The following is a 17,749-nucleotide window of genomic DNA, read 5'->3' on the forward strand; positions in this document are numbered from 1 at the left end:
CGCAGGCGCAGCTGAGAACAAATACGCGCCAAGAGGCGCACAGGAAGTTACATCATAGATGGATCCACTGCCCTATTTAAGCCCAGCTCAAACGCCCACTAGTTGCTGGTTTGTCTTGTCAGCTTGATCGTGTTCCTTGTCTCCCGTTTAGCCTTCTCCTGTATATACCTGATTCCCCTGGATTTGACCTGTTCCTGTGTAAACGACCATCCTTGCTTGCTGCCTGCCTTTTGACCTCGGACTGTTTTGGATATTCTCCGGCCTGCTCCCTACTTGTACTGAATTGGATTTCATGGCTTTTGACCCCGGCTTGTTGTGACCTCGATTACTGGACTTTCCTAAAGGACTCGTGCCTCTCCCTGTCTGCCTGGCCTTTGTCCTCAACCTCAAAGGTCACAAGACACGAGGTGCAAGAGAAGCCTCCTCTCACTTCGGCCTCCCTACCAGGTACGTGATAGATACTTTGAATCACTTTTGTAACACACAGCTGGCTAGCAGCTTAAAAAACACAGTGAGCTGCTGCCGACTCTTTGACTCTCACGGCTCTGTGATCACAGCGATCAGCTCTCACTGTGATCACAGGACTGTGACCACCTAATCTGCTGTTCAGGGTCTGCCTCCGCCCCCGTGGGACCCATCAACAGCAGTAACTCAATGAGCGCTGGTTCCTTGCTGGACCAGCGATCTTTTTACCGCATGACAAGATTATCCCATAACCAGTCATTAACGAACGAAATAAAAGGTGCAGCGATATAAATGCTGCACCTTTTATTTGCACATACAGTAAACCAAAGTTTTGCCATAGTCTGCCAAACCTAATTCTGGTGCTAAATTAACCAAAATGGTGTCCGCTTATCTCATCGCTACATGACCATGCAGACCCTTGTTGATGAATGAGCACTAGAAGTACTATCTTGTGTGCTACAAGTACCAGCAGTCAGTACACCTGAGGAAACTCAACCAACTAATTGACTAACAGGGAGCAGTGCAAACAGAAGGGGAATTAACTGGTTAAAACTAAAAGATTTAAAAAATCTTGCTTGCTTAATGAGTATTGTCAGCGTCACTAAAATGTGTAATGTCAAAGATGGGTGTATATTCTGCTCAGCATTGCTAAGGTAGCTTGAGGAGCGTATTGATGGTGCTAAATCTCCTCAGCATGTCCACCAGCAGGTGGGTGGAACAAACAGAGGGGGAAGAGTGAGTTGCAGCTGCATTGAATGCTGGGACCTGCATGGTCAATTATTGATGATGTAAGAAGCCACCATTTTGGTTTGGTAAGCAGGAGAGTTAGGTTAGGCAGACCATAGCAAAATATTAGTTTACAGTTTATAGAAAAAGGTATACCATTTATATTGCTGAATTAATAAATATGCTAGGATTATTACAATATTGATTTTTTTAAACAAAGATCTTTTAAAGGAATAGTTATTCATATTATTACAATGAGATTTTCCCTGAAGGCCTTAGATTTTCTATTACCCTGTATAAAATACATTTTAATAAAGTTATAATTTTAATTATTTCTTTACATTGTAATAACGTTGCCCTTAAAAAGGTTGATTTTTAGAACACCCAATGGCTTAAGGCACTTCAAACCAGAAAATGTAAATCAAGAGATGTGCCACCTATGTATAACCTGAAAGATGTAAGAAATTTCCAGGATTTTTATTTAATATGTTCTGGTAGAAAGAAGTGAGCACCAGAACCTTGAATATTGATTTTCAAAACAAAGTTGCAAATGTCCTTTAACCACCTGCAATCCGGCCGTTGTAATTAAACGACCGGACAGGGGCTTCTTGTATGCGAGTGGGCTTTTTTAAACATCCCGCCCTGCTCGTGCCCGCCGCTAGGCAGAGGGCACGAGCGGGGAAACAGCCTGGAATGTAAACAGCCAGTGATGGCTGTTTACATACAAGCGTTTGGGCATATGTAGAGACGCCCGATCGCTTGTAATATGCGTGCGGGTGTGCGCCCCCCCTCCGTTGCAGCGGCTGCTGGCGATCCCGAGCTCCGCTGTGCCTGGTGCGAGCACGGGACCAGCACAGCAGCTCTGCATCACTTCCGCATTGCTCTGTCACTCTCCGGTACAGAAACCGGAGAGAAGCTGGTGAAGCAGGTCTCTGCTTCATCAGCTTCTCTGGGGGTCCCTAGGTGACATTAGGGGTCTTAAAGACCCCTGATGTCTCCATAAAGAGGACCTGACACTGAAAATTGGCTATTACAAAGGGGGCTTGTTAGTCCCCTATGTGATAGCAATCAAGCCAAGTGAAAAAAAAGGTTTAAAAGAATTAGTTATAAAAAACATATTAAAAAAGTAAAAGTCACATATAAAGGTAATACAAAAAAAAGAAAAAATTTTTTTTAAGTCCCCCGCCCTCCACATACACATGCAAACATGCGTCGAGTGCTCCTACGTGCGGAAACGGCGATTGCATCCATTACGCCGCACATGTTACATATCGCGCCGTGAACGTCGCAGTGAGAGCAATAATTCTAGGCCCATCAATCACTGATAACACTAAACTGATGAGCGGTAAAAGTTTTTAAAGCGTCGCCTATGGCCAATTTTGGGTGTGGTAGTTTTTGCGAGTTTGCGGGCGCATGCAATTTTTAAGCTTGACATGTTTGGTGTCTATTTACCCGACGTGACCCCGTTTTTTATATTTTGCCAAAAATTTGGGTAATAATAATTGTTTTATAACATAATGTAGGGAAAACAGTTTTTTCACCGAAAGTTTCGGTACTTTTTTCATTATATAGTAAAACATAAAACCCCCAGTGGTGATTAAATACCACCAAAAGAAAGCTCTATCTGTCCCCAAAAAATGGTATAAAATTCATTTCAGTACAGCGTTGCATGACGGAATAAATGTCAGTCAGAGTACCGCAGCGCTGAACACTGAAAAATGGCCTGGACAGGAAGGGAGCGTAAGCACCCCGGTCAGCAAGTGGTTAAAGCACTTATCACTTAAAGCCCATCTCAGGGCAGTGATATGGACAACTGCAAAAGGACCCCACCTCATGTGAACAGTAGAGGAGAGAAGACTCGAGATAAGAGCATCACATGACAGTGACTTTAGGTAAGTAGAAAGGGCATTTATCTTTAATGCTAGCGCCCAGTTAGAAGAAGTGGGAAGGGGTTAGGTGGATGCTGGAGATGGGCTTTAAGGAATGCTGGGATCCTCACTGAGTTGACTACCTGTGATCTTTGAAATACAGGGCTCAATAATGGGGGATAGTGAGGGGATAGCTCTTTGTGTTGTTGCATGGGGATTCTACTAAATAAATAGGATGCTGATTATTTCTGAGTCACTGACACATAAAAAGAATGAAAATCTGAAGTTCTGACTTTTTTGGAAAACTAGGTGGTGGTGTGGTGGTTCATACTAAGAAACGTTGTTTTGAGGACCCTGTGCAGGAAAGGCGCCTGTGGCATTATTTAACTGCTTGAAGACCAGGTGTTTAGATCCCCCTACCTGGCCAGGCCATTTTTCAGTGTTCAGCGCTGCAGTACTTTGACTGACATTTATTCCGTACAGAGGAGGAGAACCAGGGGAGCTGATGGCTGCTGGTGGTAACTGGAACCTATTGGCCCTTAGGAGCATGGCTGGTGTCTCTCCTGCTGAGGATTTGTGTTCATTCCCTGCTCATCTGCTACTCAAATTTACTATTTGCTGTACTACAAGTGGATCTGCACTGAGATACTAAAAAGGTCTGGTGAGTCTAGAGTCCATGTCTGTACTACCCTGGATGTCTAGGACCCCTATACCCTCTCTCCCCATTGTGAAGATGTTAATAAACGTTATTCAGCATTTCATCACCGGAGTGGATATCAGCTTTGTGGGCAGTTAAATGCTAATGGGGCAGCTAAAGACCAAATTCTCTAGACAACTATTGATAACTCGGGTTATTCTGGCAGCTCCTTCAGGGGTGAGCGCTACACTAGTAAACAATTTTGACCTGACCTGGCAATGATGTTATAGGAGAAGTTGATTTATCCAGGTGGCCTGAGCACCTACACACGCACGTATACCAGTACATGGCTCCCCATGGTCTTTTATTTGTATTCCTGTGAGGTGTAAATGATCTCTGATCCTGAACTTGTGCTTGTGACGGACCCCCGTACTCAGGATGAGTATGTCCGCCGCTGTCTTCTTCCTTGCTGAGGAGATATTGGAACCCGCTGATCTGTAGCTCCCAGTTTCCCCAGTCACTAGCCAAGGCTTGAGTGTAGGGTACACAAACTCTCATTTATTGAGCAACTGCACAAACTTATATACAGCAAGTGAGGAAATCAGAATATAATCCCATCACATCCCCCCTCCCCTCCCAGACCATCGGTCTGCTCAACACCACAGGTGTCCACCTGCTAACGAGCTCCAGACGGCCATAGCAGGAGCCTGGCCAGAATGTCATTGTTCTGAGCTCCCTCAGAGAACAATGGGAGATAACGAGGGATGGTGCTGATAGTCTTTCCCTAACCAGGTCACACAGCATAACGCACTCAAACATAACTCAACCCCAATACACATTTAACTTATAAACTGATCACCATGTCGTCACAGTGCTTGACTGTAGTTATTGACCTACCTTGAATTTTCTTTGTCTGTGAATGGTTTCTGATTATCTTTGTTACTTACTTCAGCTTGGTCTTCTGACCAAGATACTGTATCTCACTGCTTGCATGTTATTGACCTGTGTCTGTCTGTTACAACCTTGATTGTGCTTTCAATTTGGTGCTTCAACGCTCATCTTTTCCTGACCCAGCCTCTGACCAATTCTGCCTGTATCTGAACCTAGTGTATCCTCAGTGTATTACCAGCTGTGTTCCTGAACACCTGATACTATTGCTCCTGAGTTCCATTCGCCAGTTCCTGTACCAAGGCAGTCATACTCTTCTATACGTACGTGACACATTGAAAAATTCTATGGGTTCAGTTACAGAATTATAGTGAGTTTCAGCTTCTTTAAGGGGGTTTAAAAGAGCTCTGTTAAAGTGAATCGAGGACTTGAGAGAAGAAACTGGGAACAAAAGATCGGTTTGTGCCAGTCCCTCCCTATGTCCTTATAATCAGTACATTGGCTACTCTGTGTAAACGTTTTCTGGTACTCAGACAGCCCATTTGCCAGCAGTGACTGGTTAATCAGGTTTTACAGCATTGTCTGTATTAATGCTATAATATCGCAATAGTATTGGCAGTGTAATGAGACATACAGCGCAATGATACATCTTTTATATGCTTTGTATGTCAGTGCAGATTGTCAGTTTAATAGTCACTTGTTGATTGCAGCTTTCTTCGGTGTGGCTTGAAGCAGCCTTGCTCAAGGTGCTAAGAACTGAAGTTGTATTAATTCTACATTTTGCATTTTCTATTATTAGTAAAAACATTATTTGGCTTTTAAAACTGCCTAGTTTCTGCTAAATTGGACGTACAGCCAAAATTAAAAGAAAAAAAATCTACCTGTTAAAAAACAAGAGTTTTTTCTCTACAACACATGAATATTTTCCCATGGTTTGTCTTTTTAAAATTCTGCAAATGCAGAAAAATAAATGTTGCTCCTGCCAGAAATCAAGTGAGCTGCTAACTTCCTGTGCATTCTGCCTGTGCTGTATTGAAATCCCAAGCAATGTCATGAGCCCTTTACAGTTTTGTTATTAGCCATGGTCATAGCATTGAAAGTGTTTTACATTTGTTCAATAAGTGCAAAAAAAAAAGACTTGTTAGTCTTGCCAGATATCCAGTGAGCTTGTAAATTCCTGTGCACCCTGCTGTGTTATCGCAAGCATGTAATCAGACCTGCCCAGTTCATCTCTGTGAAGTACGGAACACCTCCCCTATGTTATGGTAATGAGGAGAGGGAGAGGTGTCCTGTAGTAACCCTGCCAGCAACACACTTCCTGTTCTAAGAAAACAACAATGCTCCTCCATAGATACAATACAGTAAGTGAGTGTTGTCACCCTCGGAAGAAAGTGTGTTAGTAGCAGGCTCACCATGGAAAATGAAGGAGGAAAAAGCCTCAGACCAAGGTATAGCCACCACACCTAAGGAATGATAAACTGCTATTTATTATAGTTTTGTTCTTGGGTTTGGCTACGCTTGAATTGCTCTTGACCTTTATATTTAGTCAACCACCTTTGCTGGTATAACATTATTCACACACTGAATCATAAATGAGGATTTAATATAAAATCATGGATAAATATAAAAAAGTTTGAGGGAATTTTAAGAGCAGGAGAAATTTAAAGTGAACCTGTGCTTTGTCCATACTAGACACGAGATAGCTTTGAGAAGGTGTGCATATTTTCCCTTTGCTCCCCCACAATTCCAGTCTGCTTTCAGAATGCTCTGAAATCGCTGTGCAAATTTCTGCTTTTTAAGGCTACATTCACACTAGGTGCATTTAGATGAATTTATATATTTACATTCAGAATTATTTTATGATCATATTATACAGTATATGCATCTAATGATTTCCAATGGATCTATTCACCCATTGCGTTTAGATGTTTTTTCTGCAGTCAGTTTAGCTGCGTCACAAATCGCCCAAGTGTGAACCTAGCCTTGTGGCTCAGAAGCTAAAAATAGCTAAGAACCTTCTGCTACAGGTTACAGGCTGCACCTACCTAATCATCCACTCATCCTCATCAAGTAACAGAAGAGTCACAATTCTCTAAAAAAAACATGCAATTCACCAAACTTATTTGATTGAACCAGTTTGAGCCTTGATTTGCACCACCGGTGTCCAGTAATCCTGCGAACAAGGCATGTCAGTGCACATACATATGTAGCAGGGGCATCCCGAGGCTGAATGACACCCGGAGCGGTAACCGAGTGTCACCCCGCCGATACGTCACTGCGCATTCGCGTGACGTCACCACGTGCGTGCGCAATTACGTCATCGCGTGGCAGTATTCTGATACCTGCCGGCGGCCATCTTGGTGATGGACGCCGGCAAAGAGCGGAGGGGACAGTCACCCGGCGGGATAAGGTATGCCGCCGGGTCCCCTCCTCTCTCCTGATACTGTCGGGCGTTCGGTCCATGACCGAGCGCCCGACTTTTCAGAGGGGGGGGACACCAAAATGAGTGTGAGTCATTTTGGTGTCACCCCTCCAATGGTGTCACCCGGGTGCGGGCCGCACCCCCCTTGTGACGCCACTGATATGTAGCTAGTCTGCTTTTGTCTTTTTGCCAAAAGCTGCTGCTGACTGTAATCATCCACTAGCTATCATTTCGGAAGAATGGAAAACACAAATGTATGAAGCCTCATCAGCATTTACATTTGCCTCTCAAGTGACCATTTCTGTAGTTACCTTGTCAATATGGGTGCGTTGCACCTACATGGAATGTTTGGCCATTTGCTATAGATGGGGTAGTTTTATACCTTCGATTTCGTCCAGTTTTTCCCCCCTTTACATTTTAAAACCTCTACAGCATGTCCAGTTAAAGTTGAAAAAGGTAACATGAGATTTTGCCCAAAGCAATCAAATGGTATTCTTAGCAAGTAATCCTATTCTCTCACTCTAATCTCTTTGCCATGGACATCCCTCCCAGACCTTGCATTAAGCCCGAGCAGAGCATATTTCAGCAGTTATTGTGTACATGCATATTTTAAAAGCGTTTTCAAGCTTTTACAAATGTTTTTGTATCGGTGACATCATATCTACTCAACTGCCTTCTATCTTTCTTCATGGTTTAGCAGTGAGGCGAGCTGTTGTCTTCCTCTAAGTCTAGAGCTATGCATGTTAGGCCATTTGTATTCTTAGCAGCTGCAAATTTCGTCCCAGGACCCCTTCCTCTTGTATCTGTTCTTGTAGTAGGTATCCCTAGCATCCTATAAGTTAGGGTGGTTTCTACCCTTATGAATAAATACCTCCACATCTAGAAAAGCAAGCGCAGAATCCTCCGTGTTTGTTTACTGGGCTGGAGAATTGAAGGTGAGCAGTTCTAGAAGAGGAGAACAGTTCTTTCAGGTGCAAAAACACGTAAACATATGTTTGGTGAGTTTACAGGCACACCCATCGAAATCTACGGGGCCAAAAATGTAAGGAAACAAGCTGAATAATGCTCAAGTGTTAATGGGAGCCATACGTATAATATGGTTTAGAGAGACTTTGGCAATGACAAAACCTTTATAAGAGAAATGACATACGGTGCGCTTTTTCGCTCTTACCTTCTTTAGGTCTACAAATGCATATTCCATGTCTGTGCGTGTATTAAACTCATCTTCATACCTAGGGAAAACAGATGGGACATTTATAATGAGATGTACAGGCTAGTTGCACTGTGGTGATATATTAGTGGATTAGGTATTACGTTCATTTAGGACTATATAGAAAATTGGAAGACTAGCCCACTTTCTGTTAGAAAGGTGTTCTAGCAATTCCTGCTGAAAAAAAGTGGGGGTGTCATGGAAAATGTATTATTATGTCAGCTGCCACGACTTGTTTTATTGAAAGGTTCTGCTACAAACTCTGTTCTGACACAATTAATATTTACTTTCTTTAGTATATGGAGTAAAACTGTCTTAAGCGCTTGTATGAAGAGAAAACTAACCATCATATTTTTTGGCAGCTTGTAAAATTTCCGTCTGGTTTTCTTCCATCTCCAACAGCACCCTAGCCAACGCAGGTGTGTTTTCCTCAGCTGCTTAAGAGTAATAAAAAATGTTTACCTAATCACCCCCATACCCAGCCTTTCAATGTCAAATTGGCAAAAATGCTGGCTTTACAGATGCTTCTGTTCCAGCTGGAGGAGTCTGCCTCCTTCCGCGACTTTGTGGCCTGTACAGTACCACAGTGACAGGATCAGCATATTTTCACCTGGAAGGCAATGCCTACACTCCAACAGCATGTGGAAGCTGATGTCTCCACACGACTGGAAACAGTCACAGGCAACGCCTAAACCATATGATCTCGGATTACCTGGGGTCCAGGTTGGATGCGGACACCTTTAATCAATTAACTATACACACGATCACCGTAGAGCCTTGTCGTCCTCATGCTCAAATGCCCCCCTCCCATAAAACATGATGCACTGTACCAATGCACTACATCATAAACGAAGGGGTCTATTCACTAAGCTGCCAAAGGATCTAGTCGTAGCTTTGGCTGATCCTTCGGCTAGCTTCGGCCCCAGGACCCCTTCGGTTCAGTAGAACAGAAGGGCTTCTGTACGGGCTATTCACTATAGCCCGTACAGCTCCCAAAGTCAGCCGAGCGGCTCAGTCGAGCTGAAGGCATATGCTTTGGCTAGACTGAGCCGAGGTGAAAGCCGAAGCTGGCCGGACAGCCATCCGTTGGCCGGCCGACCGACTGCCTGCTACTGACTGCTGGGCGGAGCAAGCCGTCATCTCACGGCTGGCTCCGACCACTTGCACAGACAGATCAGCGTCCCTGGTTACCACGTAACCAGGGACACTGATCTTCAGACAGCCCAACTCTCCCGGACGCTCTAGGAGTCCCCCGCTATTAGATAGCGGCTCCTGGCCGCCCGGTAGAGAAACACTTTCTCCCAGAACTTTCTCGATCTTGGTTTTGTTCCAAGGACATAGGATGGCTCCTTTCTCTCTCCCCTGTAATGTGACCCATGTGACAATCATTAATGTGCACTGCTAAACATGCACTCTGCTTGTGTCACCGGCAGTCACATGAATAAAAACACCCCACCTAAATCTTAATGAAAGAGCAAATATAAAAAGTAAAGCAAATGGAGTTTTATTGGAGCCAGTGACACAACGCCGTGAATTGTTATCTTTAAAACATGACTTTAATAAATGACATTAAAAGACTATACATAAAAGATCATTCTTAACAGGTAAGGTTACTTCATATTAGGAAAGTACTTTGAAAACCTCCATAGAACACACCCTCAAGTATATGAGGGCGTGTTCTATGGAGGCTTTCAATGTACGTTCTTAATATGAAGCAATCTTACCTTTTTAAGAATGATCTTTTATGTATGGTCTTTTAATCTCATTTAATTAAGTCATGTTTTTAAGATAACAATTCACGGCGTTGTGTAACTGGCTCCGATAAAACTCCCCTGGCTTTACCTTTTATATTTTGAGAATTTCAGGAGTGTGGTGCTCCTGTTTGGTTCTCAGAGGTTATATACGTAATTTAATTAGTTAATGAATGAGTAAAACAAAAGCACATGGAAGCACTACTTGCTTACTGTAATTACCACATTTAATTACAAAAACACAATTGGGGGATTTTTTTAAAACTGGAGTAGACAGAATCTGGAGCTTTTGGCCATAGTAACTAAACAGCTTCTCACAGTTTGTTCAGTTAAGCTTTACAAATGAAAGATAGAAGATAATGTCAATGCTTGAGACAGGAGCAGTCTATCAACATAAACACTGATTCACTGTCCATATACATATACTATGCGTCAAGCGTTCTAATTATTACAATGTTGTGTTTTTGTAATAAAATATGGTAATTACATTCAGCAAGAAGTACTTCCATGTGTTTTTTTCTGTTTTATTAAGATTTGGATCATTTTATTTTTTTGGATCATGTGACTGGAGGAAGGGTAACGCTGTCAATTAATAGGCAATTATGATATCATGAGTGCCATGCCCACAATTTGAACAGTGAGTTGAGGAGGAAGACTATGTGGATCATGTGACCAAGGTGAATAATATACAAAAAAATCTAACTATAGTAATTTCATAGCTGCTATTTATGAACCATCATTTTAATGCTATTATCAGGGCTGTTTCTATAATGAAGCAGCCTGAGGCGGTTGCTAGGAGCTGACATGGAAGCTCTGGCTGGCATCCTGCCAAGTTCCTGGCAACCAGTGACATCAGTGAGCTGAATGGGACGTTGGACAGAGCAGCTGACAGTGCGGTCCGACATCTGCCACAAATCAGCACAACCGCAAACCCTTCCCCCTGGAGAACACTCTCTGCACCCTAACCTCCCCCACCGTGGATGACCGCCTTAGGCGGCAAAAAACATAGGGCTAGCCCTGGCTATTATGCTTGATTCAAAAGTGTAAACATGTAAACATGTGCAAATGGTTTTAGAAGTCTATACTGTCACAATAAACAGCTAGAAATGGGCATAAATGATTAAAAAAGAGAAAATCTGAAAAATATACCTTTTAATAAAAGATGCAACAAATGTATACTTCTGTGGGACTGTAGGAGCACAGGAGAATGAGGAATCAAAACATAGGCATGAGCACAATATTAGGACATTTAATAAGCAGGTGCTAATATACAAGTGGCAGGTGGCTGTTCAAATTATGAATCCATTCCTAGACGGACCCCCTGCAGAGTTGGATCAGAACATTGTCACATCTTTGTCCATTCTAATTTTATCTCCATCTTGTTCAGAGGCGCTAGACTAAAGGTATCCATACACCTTAATGCTGTACAATCCATCGACTTTTGACTAACCAGCAGGTTAGAAAACTTCGGTCAATTGGACGATTTTCGCAAGGTTGGTGGCATCTCCGTACGTCAAAATTCGTACGATTTACACTGCACATGCGCAGACGAAAATACGTGCTTTCCAGGTGCTTTCTTTTAATTACTGCTGATCCAACCTTGCGATAAACGGGGCAGGATGGGGCCGCCATATGAAAATCGTATGATGGTTCGATCATCGGACGAAAAGTTTTGTCCGATGATCGCAAGGAGTATGGGCACCTTAAGAGAAATACATACAGGGTTATTCACTAAAGGGTGAGGAGTTTGGAGAAGGCAGGAGAAGTGAACAATCCAGGACAACATAGCTGAACTGGAAAGTGAGCTGAATTGGAGAATTTTTCCAAATCAACTTTTTTGGCCTATTCACTTCTCCTGCCTTCTCCAAACTCTTCACCCTTTAGTGAATAGTCCTGATAGAAATACACAGACAATCATGCATACACTCTAGAGTGTATGTTTGTCTATGTATTTCTGTAGCAGGGTCATTAAATTGTAAGTCCTCTAGGTAGGAAACTCATGTGACTGGTTCTATGCAAACCATAGGAAGTACATGGATTTTGCACTGTTGGACCTGATACTGTGCAATTTTATTAACCAACAGACTTTACTCCAGAGTTCCACTGAGAAAGACAATGAAATATTATTATAATATTCACCATATCAATGATAATTTCACACTTATCACAGTGCTTTCTCAAAGTACAGGGTCATGCTTATCACAATGGCTTTTCAAAGTTTCAGTTTCATGATGGGGGCGAATCCTGTGCATTAATAAAATTGCATCAGATCAGGATTTGTATTCTTAGAATGATTTGCTGATTTAATCTTTCTAAAATTGGATCTGACTACCCAAGCGATCCCTTTGAGAGTAGGATAGAGGCATGGTCCCTTGTGACCGTGCAAGCGAACGTACACAAGATATGGTCTTCTAAAGTAGTGCTAAATGGTTATTTTCATGGTTATAAGGAGATGTGAATAGCTCTGTGTTCTTTGTAAAGCAATGCTGTAGATATCGTCAATATATAAATTAGTAAAATATTAGAAAGCTAGCACTCCTATTTAAAGAATGAGTAATGCAACTGCTTATAAATACTTTATATGATTATGGCTATTAATGGCAATTTAGATTATAATGATGTTTCAGTCTGGACTTAATATTCATTTTAAATTACCAGCTCCTCCCATTAATTTGGTATTTTCGGTAGAAGATTTACCAGTTATATATAACTAACCTACTATATAAAATCACATAGGTATAATTATAACAGAATATTTAACACACTTTCTAATTATGGCCAAGACTCACCCTAAACGCTGCAATTACACTCATTCAGATTTTTCCTTGGAACAAAACCAAAGCTTTGCTTGCCTTCCTCTCCAAATTTCATCAAACAACCAGACACTTTGGGTTTCAGGAAGCACTAGGCCACATTATCTGTAGTTGGAAAGTTGTTGGTGGGGGTTTGTTAGAATGAGTGTCATATTGTTTATTTTGTTAATCTGTTCATCAGTGTAATAGTGGACCTGCACTTAAACAACATCATCCAGTTATCTTGATGCTCTTTCTCCATAAAACTAATAGAAAAAGGGAATATATAATGTACTTAGCTTCCCAGAACATTATTGGTCACACAGAGGACTTTATGATAGGAAATATTGGGAGCTTAAAGCTATGACAAAGCAATACATGTGATATTCTCATGCAAAGAGTCAGTCTCCTAGTCTGTTTGTAGGCTGAAGCACTTCCTGTATCTAACAGCCTTGCGCCTTTACCATCTGCTGGTTGTTACCCTGAACAGTAGATTGGATCTCTGCTTCAAACACCTTTGTCTACCTGTCTGGAACAATGACTCTACTCATGATCAGTATGTTTGCATCTGATCTGGCCGCCCGTTAACTTGCTGATTCTGCTACTTTCTGCTGCTTGCTCTAACCATCTGTCTGAGAGCCCGTCCACACCAGATGCAGTGCGTTCCGGGCTGATTCTGGCCAGAACGCACTGCCTCACATTGCAGCCAGCTCACTTTTTTTGTGGGGCAGGAGGGGCGTGGCGGGCCATTGAAGTGAATGGCACTGTAGCCATGCCCTTCCGCCGAAATGCGATCGGCCACACGGGATCACTAGGCACATTGTGCCTGCGGTCCAGTGCGATCAAAATAGTGCTTGCATGCTTGTTAGTTATCTGTCACTAAAATTAATCAGTACATTTTTAATGCTATTCAGAAATTATTTAAACTGTGCTAAAAAAGTCAAAATGCTTAGTTTTTTAGTCTGTGAAGGTTTTTATTTATCCAGGTCATGGCATAGCTAGTAGTAATTAGTCCCATTTACCTGGGCTTGATTTGTAATGTAGATAATATTTCACCACTGATCCAAATGGCTCCTTTAGTTCAAACGAGTGCGGGAACATTTCCAAACATTTCTAACTACATGGGTACATATGACATGTGGGGGTATTGTCCTGAACTGAGCAAGCCAATTGGAAGCATTGTGAAACATCTTCAACATTACTGAGCAAGCTTAGTTTAATGTAGCTAACTACTACCAAAATTACTCTAGTCTTCATATGATAAGATTCAGTGCAGCCACCACAAGATAGCTAGCTTTTTTTCTTCTACAACCTCTGTGTAAGCTCCTTCTCATGTTCCATTGTATGAGGATGAAGCTGTATAAAGCTGTATGGTGGTGAAATAATAAAAGACACTGGTGTGTATCTTCACAGGCCTGGGTTTAAGGACCAATCGGAACAGCATTAACTTTGGGATGCAACATATATTGCAATCTGGCGCTCAGTTCTCCAATGTGGTATTTACAGAGAGAGAAGCTCCCATACCTGTATTTATGTTGATGGGAGATTGGATAGCACAGCCATGTACAGTGATGCATCAAGTGCACAGCTGTGGATAAAATACAGCTGACACATTGTATATGAATCACAAAAACCCCCTAGGTTTAAGATTCTGTATAAATACAACTATAGTGCTTTTGTCTGTCTTTAAATATTAGGTCTATTAGTATGTGTTTACCTGTTGCCCTATTTTCTAACCTTTGTGTTTACATATATAACTAATATATAAATTATATACACATATATTATATACAGTAGGGATGTCCCGATACCACTTTTTCAAGACCAAGTACAAGTACCACATCTCATGTACTTGCCGATACCAATTACCGATACTTTTTCTTAAAGGGACAGGTGACATTTAAAAAAAAACTATTCAGGCTAATGATTTTAGGCCAATTTCTTTATGATTATGAAGAACTTTAATTTAAGACTGTTTTAGAACAATAAAACATTTGTACTTGCTTTCACACAGCTGTCGTGAAACTACAAATCCGATCATGCATGTGCCTCTCTGATCATTTAACCTATTCATGTTAGCAGGGGAGAAATGTAACTCTATTACTGCAGTGTACTGGAAGTGTGTACTATGGATCATGATTTAACCTATTCATGCTAGCAGGGGAGAAATGTAACTCTATTACTGCAGTGTACTGGAAGTGTGTACTATGGATCATGATTTAACCTATTCATGCTAGCAGGGGAGAAATGTAACTCTATTACTGCAGTGTACTGGAAGTGTGTACTATGGATCATGATTTAACCTATTCATGTTAGCAGGGGAGAATTGTAACTCTATTGGTGTAGTGTAGTGGAGGTGTGTGCTGTATATATGTATTACATATACAGTACACACTGCAGCAATAGATTTACAATTTTCCTTGACTAACATGGATAGGTTAAATCAGTGGTTCTCAACCTGTGTAACCTCGGGACCCACATGTTTCCACCGATATTAATGCGCCGGCACGAAAGTGAAGAAATAGTCCCCTCTCTCCCCGGGCCATACCACTTTATTGGAGAGCCCGGGGGAGGCCGGGAGAGAGGGGACAGTTTGACATTATGAGGTTCCCGCAGGCTGAACCACAAATTCCCCCTCTAGTTCTCTCTAATGCAGATGGGCCGGTCTATGCAGACATGACGCCGCGACCCACTGCAGAGGGTGTCGCGACCCACTTTTGGGTCGCGACCCACGAGTTGAGAACCACTGGGTTAAATGATCCGTAGTACAATTACATGTCATGTACTATTATGTACTATGGATCATTTAATCCATTCATATTAGCGGGGGATAATAGTAACTCTATTGCTGCAGTGTGTACTCTATATGTAGTACATATAGAGTACACACTGCAGACAATAATGTACTATTTTCCCCTGCTAATACAATAAATCATTCTTATGAGGGACCCCAGGCCCTCACTCACTGTTAGTTGCCTCGCTGGCGAGGTCGCGCTGTGCGGGAGAGCAGCGGCGAGTCGGTGCTGGTCTGGTGGGAGGAGCTCCAGGTGGGGTCCTAATTTAGCTGGCCTGCGACTGCCCACAGGTCCTGTGGGCAGTCGCCGGTGTTCTGTCGACACTGAGAACTCATCGACCTCGCGAACCTCTGACGTCGCATCCGGGTACTGCCAGTAGGTCAGCTACACGTAAGGACCTTCCGCGCATGCGTTGCCACTCACCGAGCCTTACACCCCCCACACTGCACCTGCGTCCCTTTCTCACGGCCGTTAAGGGACATCCCTAATATACAGTATATTATATTATTATATATATTATATATATAAATAGCAGTATCATAACAAAAATACAGTGGGGGGGATTTATCAGAACGGGAGCAGACAAAAACTGGAGCAGCTGTGCATCGCAACCAATCAGCTTCTCTCTTCAGTTTGTTCAGTTAAGATTTGAATATAAGAGACAGGTGCTGATTGGTTGCCATGCACATCGGCTCCAGTTTTGATAAATTTTCTTCAGTATGTTTTTATAAACCTGTCTATCCTAGGAGTGATTCCTGCAGACCCCAGATAAACCGTGTTTTTCCTCGGATATGAAATGGATCAATCATTACTTGGTAAACACCAATGTGTGTCTGTGTATTGAGTTCCTTTGTGGTTAAGGGTGTGTCTGTATGTTTTTGTGTAGGTTTCAATAATTCATTGTGTGTGTGTGTGTGTGTGTGTGTGTGTGTATGTCAGCAAAAGAATATAGAAGAAAGTCTGCAAAGCAGACTTATCAATCACACCATGAAACCTTTTCTGTAGGATATCCCACAGCTTAAATTCAGTTTTACATATAACCTCTAAGTTTATGGTAAGGTTTCACTATAGAAAAGTAGAATCTGTTAGCCTTAAAGTAGTATTAAACTCTCAAACTACAATAATGAATCCAGATCAAACAAATATGCACTCCTCAGCAAAGTATTTCTTTCAACTTTTGAAAAAACACTTATACCATAGTTAAAAACAGCTGGCTGCAACTCTCTCGGTTCGGCATCCCTGAACTTCCTGTCCAGTACAAGCTAGACAAGAGATAGCGTAGCTTCAGTAGCTACCCATCTACTAGCTTGGAGGAGGGAAGGAGGAGGAGAAAGGAGGAGGGGAGTGGATTGCCCTGCTGCGCCTGTGTGTTTGTAAAGACACACACAGCTTACTAGCACACACAATATATTTTAAAGGAACAATTAAATGCATAAAGTTGGTAAAAGAGGTCATGTTCTCTGATTAGAGTGTTTTTTTCCAATGAGATAAAAGGGTCTCTAAGGGTGTCTGAGTAAAGGTTAAGACCTCATGGCCTCTTTGAGATTGAGGGGTGTTGCAATAGACCTTGGGTTAGGAGGGCCAGTGACAGACCTAAGGAACAAAGGGCCATGGGCCAGATCTCACTGGGCTCCTCCCCAGCCTCGGTCTGCCCCTGGTCTCTGCACCTGAGGGGCTTATACTCTAACACTCTACCTCCTCATGCATCACTTGCTCCTTCCTTCTAGATTGTAAGCCCTCATGGGCAGGGCCCTCCTTACCATCTTGTCCTGAATTGTATTGTGATTGTAATGTCTTTCTTACATTGTAAAGCACTGCGCAAACTATATAAATCCTGCATAATAATAATAATAATAATGTCCCTCCACAGTCACACACTATTATTATTATACAATGCTATAGCTCTGACATATACCACAGTACAGTACAGAAAACACTGAACAAGTCACAACAGTCTCTGCACCAGAGGAGCTTACACTCTAATGTCCCTCCACAGTCACACACTATTATTATACATTTATATTAGGAATTAACAGATATAATTTTTGCTAGCCTGAGTACAAGTACCAATACATTTCCTCATATACTCGCTGATACCAATTACGATACCTTTTTTTTATAGTCATGTGACAGTTTTTCTAAAACAATACAGATTAATGATTTTAGGACAGTGGTGGAGCACCAGGGCCCGGTCA

General features: G+C 42.1%; 1 protein-coding gene across 1 annotated transcript in view; it reads right to left on the minus strand.

The window, feature by feature from the left end:
• The window catches only part of LOC108799101 (keratin, type II cytoskeletal 80-like), a 58,673-nt gene that overhangs the window by 33,846 nt on the left and 7,078 nt on the right, over window positions 1-17,749 (minus strand). Inside the window, exon 3 of the mRNA XM_018570925.1 lies at window positions 8,178-8,238. Within this exon, the coding sequence (XP_018426427.1) occupies window positions 8,178-8,238 (61 nt within the window). The remainder of the gene's footprint in view (window positions 1-8,177; window positions 8,239-17,749) is intronic.

Source organism: Nanorana parkeri, unplaced genomic scaffold (genome assembly GCF_000935625.1).
Source record: "Nanorana parkeri isolate BGI_ZX_2015 unplaced genomic scaffold, ASM93562v1 scaffold1632, whole genome shotgun sequence".
Classification (NCBI taxonomy): domain Eukaryota; kingdom Metazoa; phylum Chordata; class Amphibia; order Anura; family Dicroglossidae; genus Nanorana; species Nanorana parkeri.